Below are 17218 nucleotides of genomic sequence, written 5' to 3'. Positions count from 1 at the left end.
CCTGCTACCGTACCTCCCTGCACGTCTACCGACTACGAGTTTGCCTCTTCCCTCGGCACCGTGCTTTTTGTTTGTTTACTTTTTGTTTGGCTGGATCTACGTGTATGGACTTTGCTTGTGTTGACTACGCTCCTGGGATTCGTCCCGAATAAAGCCCTGAGGGGTCTTTATATTACTATTGTTTCTGAGTCGTGCATTTTGGGTCCAACCCCCACGCACCCGTCTCAGAACAATTTCGCCACTATGGACCCTGCTGACTCAACTGCCATGCTCCACGCCCTCCAGGAACAAGGAGCCATCGTCCGGCAGCATTCACAAGGAATCTCCGAGCTTCACCTGGAGATTCGTGAACTGTGTGCAGAGATGAGGAGGCTCGCCGTCGCGGTCCTGCCACAACCACGGGAGGAACCCACCCACCCACCCACTTCCCCGGCGGTCAACCGCTCGGGAGCCTGGCAATTCCGGGAGCCCCAACAACCCCCTCCGGAGAGGTTCGGTGGAGAACCTGAGAGGTGCAAGGCGTTCCTACTCCAATGCGAGTTTGTTTTCAAGCAACAGCCCCAGACCTACAACAGCGACGACCGTCGGATAGGCTATGTGATGGGACTGCTCAAGGGGAGGGCGTTGGATTGGGCTACGGCGGTGTGGTCCGGGGATTCTTTTCCTCCTCGTCACCCAGTCTTCGCCGATGAGATTCGGAAGGTGTTCCAACACGCATCCAGCGACCAGGAGCCATCCCAGAGACTGATTGCGCTGCACCAGGGACGGAAGACCGCGGCAGATCACTCCATCGACTTCCGCACCCTCGCGGCGGCTACTAGTTGGTACGATGCAGCATTGGCGAATCTCTTCCTGGCCAGCCTGAGCGAGACGCTTCAGGACGAGTTGGCGCGACTGGACCCCATCACCTAGCTCGACCAACTTGTGCGCACCACGATCCGCCTGGACAACCGTGCCAGACAACGCCGGCCGGAGAGACCGATCCTTCCCGGCAACCCGTACCCCAGGCAGGGGCCAAGTCCTCGACTAAAGGAACAGCAGTCGGAGGGACCCGAACCCATGGACCTGTCCCGGGCCGGTACCAGGATCTCTACCGAGGAACGAGCACGCCGCAGAACCACCGGCTCGTGCTTCTACTGTGGGAGGCCGGGTCACACCCAGGCTCGGTGCCCCTTCAGGACCAGGCGACCAGTAGAGGTGAGAGCAGTCGACAGGCATGAGGGTTCTGACAGAGACAACCATCGTCCCATGCTCACCACGCTGTTAATTCTCCCCGACAGAACAACCCGGATTAACGCGTTGGTGGATTCTGGAGCGGACGCCAACCTCATCGACGAAGTGTTGGTGTCTGAACTGAACATCCCCACCCTCCCTCTACCCCACCCTGAGAACGCGCGGTCGCTGGATGGAAGGACTTTCTGCCGCATGACGCACATCACCATTCCCTTACAACTGATCATTTCTGGGAACCATCGGGAGATGATCCAGTTCCGCGTCATCCAGTCCCCTAATGACCAACTCATCTTGGGATTACCCTGGCTCCAGAAACACAACCCCACGATCAACTGGAGTTCTAACCAAGTGCAAGCATGGGATCCTAAGTGCCATCTGTCCTGCTTGCGTTCCGCCCCACCACCAGCAGAGGGAGTGCCAGCTCTACCACAGACTCCCAAACCCTCCCTGGAGAGGGTCCCCTCTCCTTACCATGACCTGGGCACAGTGTTCTCCAAGACCCAAGCTCAGTCACTGCCGCCTCATCAACCCTACGACTGCGCCATCGAGCTCCTTCCCGGTTCGTCACTCCCCTCAAGTCGCCTATACAACGTCTCCAGACCTGAGAGGGAGGCTATGGAGAAATACATCCGTGACTGCCTGGCTAACGGACTAATTCGCCCATCTTCCTCTCCCATCGGTGCGGGATTCTTCTTCGTCCAGAAGAAGGATGGCTCCCTACGCCCGTGCATCGACTACAGGGAGCTGAACAACATCACGGTGAGGAACAAGTATCCTCTGCCCCTGATGGACTCCGCGTTCCACCCACTTCACGAGGCCACCATCTTCACCAAGTTGGATCTCCGCAACGCTTACCACCTGGTCCGTATCCGTGAGGGCGATGAATGGAAGACCGCCTTCAACACCTCTCTCGGACACTTCGAATACCTGGTCATGCCATTCGGTCTCACCAATGCTCCTGCTGTGTTCCAGACCCTGGTGAATGATGTTCTTCGGGACTTGTTGGGTCGCCATGTGTTCGTCTACCTGGATGACATCTTGATCTACTCCACCAATGCCAAGGATCATGAGCACCACGTCAGGCAAGTTCTACAAAGACTCCTTGAGAACAGATTATTCGTCAAGGCGAAGAAATGCATTTTTCACTCCGACACAGTTGAGTTCCTGGGGTTTATCCTTGAGAAGGGACGGATCAGGGCGGATCCCAAGAAGATTCTAGCAGTTACCGACTGGCCCACACCCACCTCACGTAAGCAGCTCCAACGCTTCTTGGGATTCGCCAACTTCTACCGAAGGTTCATCAGATCCTATATTCAAGTGGTCTCCCCCCTAAACAAGCTCACGTCCCCTGCGGTGCCATTCCGGTGGAGCCCCGAAGCTGAGACGGCCTTCACCAAGGTCAAGAGACTGTTCTCTTCCGCTCCCATCCTGGTACACCTCGACCCTACCCGCCAGTTTGTGGTCGAGACGGATGCTTCCGACACAGGGGTGGGAGCAGTGCTCTCTCAGGTGGCGGCCGCGGACAACCGACTACACCCCTGCGCCTTCTTCTCCAAGAAGCTGTCCCCTGCTGAGAGGAACTATGACGTTGGAAACCGAGAGCTGCTGGCAGTCAAACTGGCGCTGGAGGAGTGGAGACATTGGCTGGAGGGGGCCGAGAAGCAGTTCATTGTTTGGACCGACCACAAGAACCTGGCATACCTCCAGACAGCCAAGAGGCTGAACTCTCGACAGGCTAGATGGGTGCTGTTCTTCGGGAGGTTCAACTTTTCTCTGACCTACCGCCCGGGTTCGAAGAACGTTAAGCCCGACGCCCTGTCCCGTCAATTTAACACCTGTTCTGAGTGTGAGGTTCCCGAGAACATCCTTCCTGCCTCCTGCACTATCGGATCTGTCACATGGAAGATCGAGGCGGTGATCCAGAGGGCTCTACGGGAGGATCCCGATCCCAGGTCCAACCCCGGATTACGCCTATACGTTCCCTCAGCCGCTCGGACACAGGTGCTGCAATGGGCCCATTCATCCCTCCTTTCCTGCCATCCCGGCTTTACCCGCACCTTGGCGGTGCTGAAGCGGAGATTCTGGTGGAGCTCCATGATCCCTGACACCAGGCGCTTCATCAAGGCATGTACCACCTGTGCCAGAAGCAAGGCCTCCCACCAAGCCCCCGCTGGTCTACTCCAACCCCTGCCTGTGCCCAGCCGACCCTGGAGCCACATCGGCGTGGACTTCGTTACCGGACTTCCCCCTTCCGAAGGTAACACCACCATCCTCACTGTGGTGGACCGATTCAGTAAGGCGGCCCACTTCATCCCCCTGCCAGGGTTACCCACTGCCCAAGAGACTGCGGATGTACTTATCAAGGAAGTGTTCCGCATCCATGGAATCCCCTCAGACATTGTATCCGACCGGGGTCCACAATTCATTTCAAGTGTGGAAAGCTTTCTGCCTGGCCCTCGGTGCCACAGCCAGCCTCTCATCCGGCTACCACCCTCAATCCAATGGGCAGACCGAGAGGGCCAACCAGGATTTGGGAGCCGCGCTACGTTGTGTCTCTGCCCAGAATCCGGCTTCATGGAGCAAGATGCTCACCTGGGTTGAGTATGCGCACAACACCCTTCTATGCGCCGCCACCGGAAAGTCTCCGTTCAAGATCTCTCTAGGCTACCAACCTCCATTATTTCCCGACCAAGAAGCTGAGATCGCTGTTCCCTCCCTCGCCACCCACATGAAACGATGTGCCAAGATTTGGAGGGACGCCAAGGCCGCGCTCTTACGCACGGCAGATCGTAATCAGCGTGTTGCTGATCGCCACCGCACTCCAGCTCCGGCCTACAAACCAGGTGACTCCGTCTGGCTGTCCACTAAGGACATTCCCCTCCAAGCCACTTCCCACAAACTGCAACCCCGCTTTATTGGTCCCTTTAAAATCCACAGAATCATCAATCCTTCCTCTGTAAAATTGTCACTCCCTGCTTCCCTTAAGATTCACCCCACATTCCATGTCTCCTGTATTAAGCCTGTATCCTCTCACCCCATATGTCCCCCGGATCCCCCACCACCTCCCCCCCGCATTATTGACAACCACCCTGCATTTACTGTTAACAAACTCTTGAACATTCGTAATAGGGGCCGTGGGGTTCAATACTTGGTTGACTGGGAGGGCTATGGCCCTGAGGAGCGTTCCTGGGTCGCTCCCAGTCTCATTCTGGACAAATCGCTCATCAGAGACTTCCATCGTGACCACCCTGATAAATTCCAAGGACCGCCAGGAGTCGGTCGTTAAGGGGGGGGGTCCTGTCACGTTTCAGGTCTGTCTCGCCATGTTTTATGTTTATTCATGTTGTCTTAGTCACGTAGTGTCTTATCATGTATTATGTTAGTCTAGGTTAGTCATGTTGATTTATTTTCTTGTCATGTTTAGTTATGTCTCGTTACGATTTATTTTCTTGTCATGTCTAGTTATGTTTCGTACGATTATATTACCTTGTTATGTTGAGTGGTTATCGTCTTAGTTTCGCTTTGTGTTATGTTTTGATTTATGTTTATTGTTACGTTAACTGGTCGTTGTTTATGCATACACTTTTACATGTCTTTCCGCAAACCTTGCGTTCCGCCTTTTCTCTCTCTCTCTCTCTCTCTCTCTTTCTGTCATTCACTCCCTAATTGTTTCCATTTGTCTATTTACTAAAACTACTAACGCTAGATCAGGATTGGGTAGAAACTAACAAACTAATCATGTGTTCATGTTACCTTACCTTTCTCGTGCATGTCATTTACTAATTTACTAATGCTAGGGCAGGATAGGTTTATTACTAACGATTACTAATCTCCTTGTTAAACTTGTCATCCATCGCACCTGTTTTCCATTTCCTTGCTACGCTCTAACTAATTGTCTGCACCTGTCTACACCCGCATTTATAGCCCAGTCGCGCTACTGTTCACTGCGAAATTGTCTGCCTCTGTTTACCATGCAACTCTTGAGCATTTACCACTATTGATTATACGTTACGATCCAAGCCTGTTTACCGACCATTGATTATTGATTTCTGTTTTGTGACCATCGTTTGTTTTTGACTACGTCCTCGCCTACCGTTTTTGTACTTTTGCTTCGCTGATTGTTTCATGGTTTCGACTCCCGCTTCGCCCACGACTACGCCTCTGCCTGCCGTCCGTCTGTTCATCTGCCCCGCTGACAGCTCTCCTGCTACCGGACCTCCCTGCACGTCTACCGACTACGAGTTTGCCTCTTCCCTCGGCACCGTGCTTTTTGTTTGTTTACTTTTTGTTTGGCTGGATCTACGTGTATGGACTTTGCTTGTGTTGACTACGCTCCTGGGATTCGTCCCGAATAAAGCCCTGAGGGGTCTTTATATTACTATTGTTTCTGAGTCGTGCATTTTGGGTCCAACCCCCACGCACCCGTCTCACTAACAGTGCTATATATGCATAAGTACAGTAGATCTTATGACCAAACAGGTACATTTTGGTTCCAGTAAATATATGCTTCAATCATAACTTATATGATCATCGGAAGCAGAGAAAAATTGGGGTAAATCGTGTAGAACACTATTAAGGGGTTCAATAATCTGGGACTGGGACCTTTGTTGTGGTTGGAATAATGTTTTTCCAGCTGCGGAAGTGGAGGTAAGAGTGAAAGGTTGCCACCACGAGATCTGCCTCTGTAACTTGCAGAATATGTGATATCAGGAATGCAGAAATGTGTTCCATTAGGTAGGCTATTACTGCATATGTATTCCAGGAGTTTTTGTCCATTGTCTTTTCTATCAGGGAATCTTTCTAAATTGGCAAGGGTTTCTGGTTTTTCGCTTCCCTCTATAAAGTTGATAAAGTTTGATTTAAGTTATAATTAAAATTAAAATAGTTATTTGAATTAGTTTGATTAGATTCTATTGTTTCTTATTGAACTAATGCAATACCCTTATATTATAGAATGCATATTGCAGTCACTGCTGAACATGGCTGTCCCGTTTCAACATCATTAAAAGCGGATGTTCATTGTTTGCTTAGTTTTGAGATTCTATGTGGCGGGAGTTTTTTTACTTTACTCAGTCACCTAATGGAAGCCAAATGCAACTAATTACATACAGCAGCCTATACAATCATGTTCAAGCTTATCTTTGCGATCGAGTGGAATCTATGGCTGAGGGGGCTAGAAGTCATATCCACAGAGAAGACCCTTTCTGCTGTCCTGTTCTCTGATATAGTCATTGATAGAGCCAGTCATTTGTATAAGTCAGATCCTTTGTATCGTTATTAGTCAAAGCATAAATGTTGCGTATATGTGTTCCAGCATATTCATCTGTAGATGATTCTCAGCTTCTAAAGAATTTATTTTAATAATAATAATAATTCTGCTTCATCCAGCATTTTGGATGACATTTGATGTTTAGATGAGAGCCATTTACTGTAGGACCAACCAGCAAGAAGAGTAATGCATTGTTAATATAGTCCAGTGTTAAGGGGTGGTCGTTATATAATTTACATTGCGGTGCATTGCAATTGCATTGCACTACTGTGCATTGCTCTGCATGTACATATGCATGTACATATAACATATATTGTATATCAACATATTTTTTAAGTATATTGTTCTAAGTCAGAAAAACCAACCCAAGGTAGCTATTGTATTGCTTTAGGAGAAATATTCAGCAAGGATGAAATTAGAGCTTGGCCCATGTGATACCTTCACTACCTTTGCCATCGTCTTTGGTTTGTCTCAACTCTCTTCAGAAGCTTTTAAGATAAGAATGTCTTGAACACGTCAACATGTTTGTGTGTGAGCAGAGCCAAAACAGACACAGTCACCCGGTGAGATAAAGCACAGTCTGGGCAAGAAAGGAAGTGGTTAAATGTTTTAGTCTTTAGATAGTGAAGAGCAACCCAATCTATTCAATGGCAAAGCATGGCAGCCCTGCCCCCTTCATGTTTGCCATATTTTGTGGGCAATGGCAACAGTGACAGTACTGGGAAGCTGCATGTTTCTGGTTGACTGACGCTACCTCCTTTGTTCATTTTTTTTTATTTGGGAAAAGGTCAGCACATTCTATCCGTCTCCCAGGATTTCCTCCTATACCAAAGGGGCCAGTCTGGGAAATGGGGGGATGGGTCAGCGAATCAACTTGTCTCTACCCCCACTCCATAACCCAGGGAGTCAAATTGCATTTTACAAGTTTCTGCTCCTTCACAGGGCCTCCCAGTGCAGCTGTGTAGAGTAACACCAGCCTTTCTCTGCAGCAGCTCTAAATCTAAACCAGTACAGGTTAAAACAAAAAACTTCCACAATGTCTTTTAGAATGTAAATTCTTTTTTGCCTGGATCCATGTGCCTAAATACAGATTTATGTGTGCAGAGTTCACAATCCTGCCTTGCCCAAAATATGTGACAGAATGTGGTCTTGTTCTCTTCTGGGTTGTTCCTCAAGCAATAATAAACACATAAGAATGGAATCTCTAGTTCAGACTTCATGTTCTTTACCATCCAGAAAAGAACAGCCACTTTCTACACGATCCAGACCATTGTGTAGCTTTGAGATATTTTCACACTCCTAACACTGCAGCCCCTGCTCTAGTTCAGTACTTGTAGTTTAATGGGATGCTTACACAACAATCACAGCAATATGCACACTGTTGATTCAGTCTTACCAGTGTTTATGTGAGTCCATGGTGGACAAAAGTGTACACTGTCAGAGTAAAATGTATTTGATTTAACACTAACCACTAACAACAACTTTGCTCTATATAGATGATGGATTTCTTGTTGATGGGAGCGCTCAGCACCATGGAAAGTTGTGTGATATAGTTCTTTCCTGTGTCCACCTGAACATGATTATTCACGATTCTTGAAGATTCTTGAGAAGCACCATGGAGTGTGAAAGCAGGCATTCCATCATCCATGTAGTTTCCCTTTTCTCTCAAACATTAAAGCAATTAAGTAAATCCATGAAATAATTAACCAAATGGTTGTTGACATCTACTCACTCACATACATAGTAAAAGTATTTTTCCTTTTGTATTTTAAAACAAAGAAGTGATTGTACAAATGAGTGCCTACAGTGGTGTCTTGTGCCCTGATATTTCCATGTTGCAGACAGCTTGGCACTGTAGAAGCCGCCAGCAGAGCGAGGTCAATGTAAGCTGATCTGTTCCTAGTTAAGATTCCAACTATAGCGTGCAAAAGACTGAAATTTACCCCTCTATCCCCACAATCCAAGTCCCTCTTCTTGTCGCAGAAAACAGTCTTCTTCACCTTCCATTCAGAGGCAGACAGGCAGCTCAGAGGCATATGTTCAACACATTTTGGTCCAAGTTTTGCAAAATCTTTTTGGTCCAACTTCAAAAGAGGACTTCCGTAGTAGCAGGAAGTAGCACTGTGTGCCATACCACAAGTACAAACACAAAGCAATGCGGTTATTAACACACACCGACACATACCATTCATCTTTTGTCGAAGAATAGACTGTCACCGCCAAAATCATTGCCAACCTTGATAAAGATTACCAAAAATACTGTATAAAATTAACAAAACAGGCAGTGAGCTATGTATTGTTAAGTTCAGCATTGGACCTTTGACTAGAATCAACGGTTGGCATTTATATAGTGCCTTTATATAAAGTGCTGCACAATTGATGCTTCTCATTCAACCATTCATACACACTCACACACCAACGGTGACAGGCCGCCATGCAAGGTACCAATCAGCTTGTGGGGAGCAATCGGGGGTTAGGTGTTTTGCTCAGGGACACTTCGACAATCGAACCAGCAACCCTCCAACTGCCGGACGACTGCTCTGACCGCCAGAGTCAATGTCGCCCTATATGTATATATTTCATGGCTTAGGACCCCATGAAACTGTTAACCTTCCATAGGTCTCTATGAATAGATAAGCACTTCTCTGTGGATGTTCAAATCACATTGAGACTGAGGTGTAATGTTTTTGTGCCTGCACAACCAGGGAAATGGTGACATAGTGCGCTCATTGGGTCATACAAATTGAAATGGTATTGTGATGGTTCCTGCCCACTGCCAGGGGGCAGCATAGGACTGACTTTGTGTTTTATTTGCACTTATTATTGAATCGTTTCCAACTGTGTCTATACAGTATTGCAGGTTGTAGTCCAAAAAACTGGAAGTCAGTTAGCATTTTTACTCAGCAGATTTCCCATGCTTTTTTTCCCTGTAGAGATTTAGATTTCTGCAGAAAATGAGGTCTGTGGATAAAATAAGCCTAAGTGAATCGCACATTTTGTTGTATGACATAAATTACACCCGTTAAGTTTAAGCTTGAGTGGCTTCATACTAGCCTCCCTCCATGCAGCAACCATTGTAGTTTAAATATAGCAACTTGTTAGCAACTTACTTGATAGCAAGGGAACCCATGGCAAAATAAACTTCTGGGTCGGCCTACAATAAGACATCACTGTCACATTTTATTAGCATGTTTAATTACTTGTCCCAGTTCTCTTGTTTGTCGCTACAACGCAGAACAGCTCTTTTTACTTCAGCCCATGTTCCACATTTAAGAGGTTTCCCAGGTTTACTCAGCAAAGTTAATTCTGCTTCATTACACAGGCCCCTGGAGTCTTTTTCCTCATATTTGCCTGCTGCCTTGTTCTCTTGCACTAGTTGAGCCGCCAGTAATTTAACTTTTGTATAAACATAAATGTATAAACATTTCCACATGGTGAAACCTAAACCTAAAAAATGCCCATTATTACAATCTGACAATGTACACTTTAACCACCTGATTTCTTTATTACACATTTCAAATTGTGGAGTACAGAGGCAAATAAATAAATGAGGGGTCTTTGTCCCAGACATTATGGAGGGCACTGTACGTAGCTGGAGCAGCTCATGCACTGACTCCCCTAGGAGGGGACAACTGTTCAACCATAGTGTACAATCGTGAGGCCAAAGTGTTCTCAGAGGCCAGAGAGCCAAAAATAGAAGTGCTACCATAGCTTCATTTTGTACTCAACCATAGAGCTTATAGGAATAATTCTATAGCATGCTGAGCTATGTTGATATTGTATCCGATGGACTAATGCCTGATACTTAAATGTTAACCATCTCTGCTCATCTTGTGTCTAGAGCTCGACAAATAGGTTAATGAAGGATCAAAAACAAATGACATAAAAATGTACACAAGTGAGTTGATTACCTGTTACAGCAGATGCACATTTTACACATACAAACATACTTAGGCTGCTTGGCTAAATAGCTCAAAAGAAATGGCTATATATTTCTAAAGCAAAACCAACATCTACTGTAATTGCACTACACACTGACTTTCAAATGTATTGCGATTTTGTGAAGCCCCCTTTTTGTGATACAATAGATAATTTCGGACTCCTAACGGTCAAGAGAGGAATTGCAGCAACAAATACCCTCAAACTACAACATGCACTGTTTTGGAAAAGTTAACTGTGACTGAGCCTGCTGTCTTTCCATAGTGTTCTAGTAAGAAAATGTTCGCCGAACAGTTTTCACTTTAGCTAACCAACTATATTGTGAGCAAGCAAGTTATTTGGTTACGTAACTAACTGGCTATGTAACTAAGATATGATAGTCCACCACAAACGATGCAACTGTAACTTACAGTTTAAGAGACATAAAGGTTCAGCTAAACACGGATGATCGAACACGTAAAGAGATAAAAGGAAAGTGTAGCTGCCCAAATTGCACTCTAGACAAGCGATCACTGAAACTCTGTATACTATTGCTTATCTAGTTAGAACAATACGAGTTCGCAGTAACAACAAGCAAATTAGCTATTACTAGTTAGCTTCCCGAATTTACAAATATCCACCTGAAGCACAACGCTTGTGCAATCGTTACTATGTTGATATTGCACATTTTATCGTAAGGATAGTTGTACATTCGTTAAGCTAACTACAGCTAATTTGCTTGTTGCTACCGATAACAAACTAGTATTGTTTTATAACTAGATATGTAGTCCTCGCTTGGATAACAAGCAATAGTATACAGTTTCAGTGATCGTTTGTCTGGAGTGCAATTTGAACAATAAGAACAATAAGTGCCTACGCCATTGGCTATGGCAGTTAGAACCAATTTTCAACCAATGAGCTTGAATTGTTGTACAGCTGTACAATATTTGACACAGAGCGACAGCCCGACAAATGTACACTTTTAAACCGGAATTTAAAGACTATAAACACAGGCAGAGGGTGAGTTAACATGCCAGTGAGCCTATTTCAATTATAGGAAGGGATTTACAATGGTCTTGTGACAATGTTTTAACCCCAAAATCTAACCTATTGTACCTTTAACTGCGCTTCGAGCGCCTCAACTTGGTCATTCTGAGTGGTATACTGTATCTTGCATTTAGGGGGACTTCGCATGTGGTTTTCAGGACGGTCACCACTGGCAACCAACTGAGCCAAGAAAGTACTTTGATACCGGCCGTTACCTTGGTGACGAGTCCTGCGCTTAAGCAACAAAGTGCTAGAGTGCTAGATTGAACACGGACGGCGTTTTCTAGCTGGAACAATTAAGCGAAACATTACATTTTACCATTTGTTTCCCACCTTCACAAGCTTTTTATTAACGCGAGGATTAGCACTACAATGTCAACACATGAAAAAGATCTCGATACATTTCTCAAGAATGTTGATGAGATAAGTAAGTTCCATTACGTCAAATTCGGTTACCCGGCGAATTAATGCCAGCCTAGCTAGCTAGCTAACTTCATATTTTATACAATGTGCTTTCTCATTAGCCAAGTTCGTTGTAAGAAGTTAACAGTTGGGGTATATTAGCTAACGTTAACTGGCTTTACAAAATATATTTAGCTAGTACGTTGTAATACATTATTAGGCATGTATCTGGGATAACGTCGTTAGCCAAAGGAGTTAACATCTTTAGTCAGCAGATAGCTATATTAAACAGTAGTCCGTTCTCAACATGTAGCTTACGTGGGGCGAGTAGCGTATGTACCACGTAGGTGAGCTGAAAAATTCAGGACGCCAGCTGACTCTTCCCTCCTCCACGTTGAAGGCACTTTGGTGAAGGGGTTGAATTCCTCCAGTGAGTGTTGTCAGATGAAAGCCATAGAGAATGCAGACCGCCTGCTAACCTCTTGGAAGCAAGAAGAACCGTGTCGGACTCCACTCAATAGGACAGTGATAAACACCAAGTCATCCCAGCAGCAGACAGCACCCGCGGTAACAACCTCATAACTACAACAGAAACTTTACAGGGACAACTATTCTCGCTGCATTTTATTAAATATCCATGATATAGCTTGTCACGATATTGAGATCCAGTGTCTTTTTTTTTTTAGGATTCGAAACATGACTCAGAGATTAGTTCTGGTAAGTTCGGAAAATGTATGTTTTGTATTAAATTATGTAATATGTATGTCCAGGAAACCTAATTTCTGCTATACCAGAAGGGAGTCATCAGTGAAAGATACATATGGATTAATATCCCCAAATGCAATGTTTTAGCATGCAGCTTCAGCCACACTGGCTTTGTAGTGCAGCTATTACACTTTTGGGAAAACTAAAAAGCGAATTTTCATTTTGAAATTACACCAAAACATATATTGACCCATAGTGAATTAATTATGCAGTTTGAATACTTCAATTTAGCCATGTTCTGTTCGAGAAAGCTGATTGTCCTTCAAAAAGCTTTTTAATTGTAATACTCTTGCATCTGAAATTGGCCTGAAACAACAACTTTTGTCCTAATAACTGGCTGACAGTGCAGTGATGTTCAGTCTCAGTGCTTGCTGGTTCATACCTCAGCTGCCATTGTACCATATGGCCTTTAACCGGAAGCAGTATGTCCCTTTGTTTTGCAAAGATAAAGAATACCCAAAAGTAGCCTAACTCGGCAAAAGTGTTTGTAAAGGGAAAAAAAACAAATTTTTATTCAAGGACAAAGGACAAATGTTAATTGAATCCCCCCCCCAAAAAAAAAAAAAAGTGACACATTTTTGTTTTGTTATTTTGGTTCAGTACTCCAGCACTTTGAGTTTGAGAGGATGCAATTACAATGAGGTTGAAGGTTATACCTTTTGTACATACCCCCCCACTCTATTGTAGCATAGTGTAGAATAGAATAATATTTCGTATATTTGGTCGCATATCCTTGCAATGACTGCTTGAAGTCTGTGATGCATAGACATCACATCACCAGACGCTGGGGATCTTCCCTGGTGATGCTCTGCCAGGCCTGTACTGCAGCCATCTTCAGTTCCTCCTTGTTTTGGGGACTTTTTGCCTTCAGTCTCCTCTTTAGCTTGTGCAGTGACATCATCGATGAACACAAGTGACACTGGCAGCTATACAGGCCAAAGCCATAACACCTCCTCCAACTTTCACGGATGAGGTGGTTTGCTTTGGATCATGGGCATTTTTTTTTTCTCCACACTTTACTCTTTCTGTCACACTGGTACATGTTAATCTCGTCTCATCTGTCCACAAGACTTTGTTCCAGAACTCTTTTTTAAGTGCTTTTTAGCAAACTGTAATCTTGCCTTTCTGTTTTTAAGGCTTCTCAGTGGTTTTCATCTTGTAGTGTACCCTCTGTAGTCCTGCTGGTGTAGTCTTCTGTATACGGTAGACTTCGACATATGTACACCTGCATCCAAAAGAGTGTTTTTGATCTGTTGGGGGGTTTTCTTCATCCTAGAGAGTATTCTCCGGTCATCCTCTACAGTGGTCTTCCTCAGTCTACCGGGTCTTTTGACATAATTCAGAGACCAGTTGTTTTTTTCTTGTTAATAATGAACCAAACTGTTGACTTGGGCATGCCCTGTTTTTGTTCATGATTGATTGATTTTCATTTCTGAGCCTTATGACAGCCAGCTTAATTTGCACTGCTGTCTTCCTCATGTTGTCACACCCCAACAACAATCTCCAAAGGAAAATCAAGAATTAAGACTAGACATCAACAGCTCTCTTCTGCATTCACTAACAACACAAATTGATATACCTGCCTAACGAAACACATATGTGAAGCCAGTTCAACAAACATTTGTAGCTCCTTAAAATGGGGGGACCTTTTCCAAAGGTGCTGTCATTTCTAAAGGGTTCATATGATATGGATGAAAATACCCTCAAATTAAAGCTGACAGTCTGCACTTCAACATTGAAGTAATCATCGTTCATCACTACATTTGTTGAACTCAAAGTGTAAGACTACGCATCTAAAACAACAATAAATGTGTCAATGTCCAATGACTTATGGTGTTCATTCTAGCTGTTGACCCAGAAATCTTATCAGCGTTAGAATGTAAAAGCTATCACCTTGCCACTAATGGTGGAAAGCCCTGAGAGGACTCCTCAGGTCTCCCATGTTTTTCCACAGAGAATTTCATGAGGATTTTAGAAAAGGATGCAGAAGACAGAGCAGAGAGGAGGAAAAAAAATGAAGAGCTTGCGCAAGGTGCGTTGAGTGTGTGAGTGAATACTCTGGGGGAAAAAAGCAAAGAAAAAACATTGCATAAAAGCGGTTATTTAGCATGTGCTAACAAAGCACTGGTTTTCCACGCATCACTGCCACTGGAATGTTGTCTGGCATTAAATCCTGACAGTGTGTGGCAGGGATTGTTGCTGGCAGCCTTGCAGGGCATTGTGCATTTGCCCTTAGAACCACCCAGAGAAGGTTTAGGATTGTCCTTTCACCATAACGCCAGAGTGAATCTGGGTACCTAAAGCTTACTTCTGAAACCTGCAAACCTCCTGTGCAGTGGCTGCAGCCCAGCTGTTGTAAGTACAGGTTGCAGCACATGCTATAATGACAGAGTGCATTATAGGTTTAAAAAATATATATATATCACATGAAAAACATGTCTAATTTACAAAAGTTCTGTGAAGTTGCAGTTTGGTTGCTGTGCTCATGTTTCGGGAGTTTTATGTTTGTTTTTATGTCTAGAGCTGAAAGCGAAAGGAAATGAGGCCTATACTTGCGGTGACTATGAAACCGCAGTCCTGCATTACACAGAGGGGCTGGAGAAAGTGCGCGACATGCAGACGCTCTACACCAATCGGGCACAGGTGCCGCTGTCATGCACACCTCCACTGACACACTGAAACATTACATTACATTAATGGCATTTGGCAGACGCTCTTATCCAGAGCGACGTACAGTTGATTAGACTATGCAGGAGACAATCCTCCCCTGGAGCAATGCAGGGTGAGGGGCCTTGCTCAAGGGCCCAATGGCTGTGCGGATCTTATTGTGGCTAGACTGGGGATCAAACCACTCACCTTGCGGGTCCCAGGCATGTACAGTACTGTGTAAAAGTCTTAGGCAGGTGTGAAAAAATGCTGTAAAATAAGAATGATTTCAAAAATATAAATGTTAATAGTTTATTTTTATCAATTAACAAAATGCAAGTGAATAAACAGAAGAAAAATCGAAATCAAATCAATATTTGGTGTGACCACCCAACTCAGTAATGTTGACTGGATTTCAAAGTGCCTCTACCACATCATGAATAGACAGTTGTCACTATTCACTAGTAAGTTGCAGTCAGTCACCTGAGCAATGGGGGCTTTTTTCCAGCTGCAAAATGCGAATCATGATGCTACTGCTAGTGCTGCTACAACTCTTGCAAAATCTGTTTAAGCCACAGGGAAAATTATAAAAGGAAGATACACCATCAGAAATTATTATGCAAAAATGTATCAGTGCAGCGAACTGGTCTCATAATTGGGTGTACGTTTCAGACTGCTTTTGCTTGCCAGCCTTCATGTACTGACTTTGCGTACTTGTCTCTTTTGTAGACCTATATCAAGCTGCAGAAGTACAAGGAGGCCATCAGTGACTGTGACTGGGCGCTGCGGGTAAGTGTGACAGATTTAGAGGGGTCAGGGAATGTAGGTTCAGTCTGTTCTGGACCCCTGAGCGGGTCAGTAGGTTCAGTGTGTTCTGGAGCCTGAGTGGGTCATGTAGGTTCAGTGTGTTCTGGAGCCTGTGTGGGTCATGTAGGTTCAGTGTGTTCTGGAGCCTGAGTGGGTCATGTAGGTTCAGTGTGTTCTGGAGCCTGTGTGGGTCATGTAGGTTCAGTGTGTTCTGGGCCGTGCTGCCAATCAGAGGGTGGAAATTAGCCTGGAGTTGATTCCTTTGAAAGTGACACTCATATAGTAGCCCAGGGCTAGTTTGATGAAAAGATGACATTTTGTCTGGCTTTGTCTAGTTCAGCTTCAAAATATATCTGAACAAGTCCCTTTCTTAAAAAAAAAACTCATCACCGAAATCACTGCTGAAACGACTGAAAAAAAAATGTGTTTCCAAGTCAGAGATAATGATTCTCACATCTGTTTCTCAGCCCAGCATGCATATATTCTTCAGTGAATTACATTTTCTTTTTCCATTAAGGCGTCCTGTCGAATGTGAAACATAATTCTGAAATTAGCGGTGTGAACCACGTGTCCACTCAGCGCTGCCTCTTCCCTTTGTGGGCTGTCCTCTGAAGAGGAGCCGCAGAGGCAGGTTTCACTGCAGACAGTCTGCTGCCTGTTTCACACGGAGCCCATTTTCACATCACTGGAGCGCACGCTGACCTGCTACAGGACTTCAAAAATATCAATCCAGTGTTTTGCTGCCGTGCACTCACGCTCTTGTCGTCCTGTCGCCCGCAGTGTGATGACAAATGCGTTAAGGCTCTGATTCACAAGGGAAGAGCCAACCAGGGCCTGAAGATCTATACAGAGGTGAGGCTGCTGAGAGGACTGCCCCACTCTACATCCAAATTTTAATGGCTCCCTACACCCCAGCAAGACCGCTCCCTTCTGCCAGCTCTGGCCGCCTTGTGCTTCCCTCATTACGAGCACCTGGCGGTCGTGCTGCACGTTTTCCGTTCTGGTTCCTCAGTGGGGGAATGACTTGCCTACCACTGTCAGGACAGCAGAATCCCTCCCCATATTTCGAGTAAAAACACACCTTTTCAGACTATACCTTAGTCCTCCCTCCTGATTAAATGTTAAATGTTT

At 45.2% G+C, this 17218-nt stretch overlaps 1 protein-coding gene across 3 annotated transcripts in view; it reads left to right on the top strand.

Moving 5' to 3' along the window:
* The first annotated feature begins 11339 nt into the window (after positions 1–11339).
* Positions 11340–17218, top strand: part of ttc12 (tetratricopeptide repeat domain 12) — a 49195-nt gene continuing 43316 nt past the window's right edge. Inside the window, exons 1-7 of one of the 3 annotated variants that reach the window (XM_061217617.1) lie at positions 11340–11440; positions 12270–12436; positions 12556–12586; positions 14589–14666; positions 15156–15277; positions 16010–16069; positions 16868–16939. In XM_061217617.1, the coding sequence (XP_061073601.1) occupies positions 12314–12436; positions 12556–12586; positions 14589–14666; positions 15156–15277; positions 16010–16069; positions 16868–16939 (486 nt within the window). In that variant the 5' untranslated portion in view covers positions 11340–11440; positions 12270–12313. Of the gene's footprint in view, positions 11441–11650; positions 11895–12269; positions 12437–12555; positions 12587–14588; positions 14667–15155; positions 15278–16009; positions 16070–16867; positions 16940–17218 lie in introns of those variants that run through there. The other 2 variants (XM_061217615.1, XM_061217618.1) reach the window with 2 other exon arrangements.

The sequence above is a fragment of the Conger conger genome, chromosome 13 (genome assembly GCF_963514075.1).
Source record: "Conger conger chromosome 13, fConCon1.1, whole genome shotgun sequence".
NCBI classification, from domain to species: domain Eukaryota; kingdom Metazoa; phylum Chordata; class Actinopteri; order Anguilliformes; family Congridae; genus Conger; species Conger conger.
The sequence above is the reverse complement of the archived record's forward strand: the minus strand, read 5'-3'. Positions and strand labels throughout refer to the sequence as shown.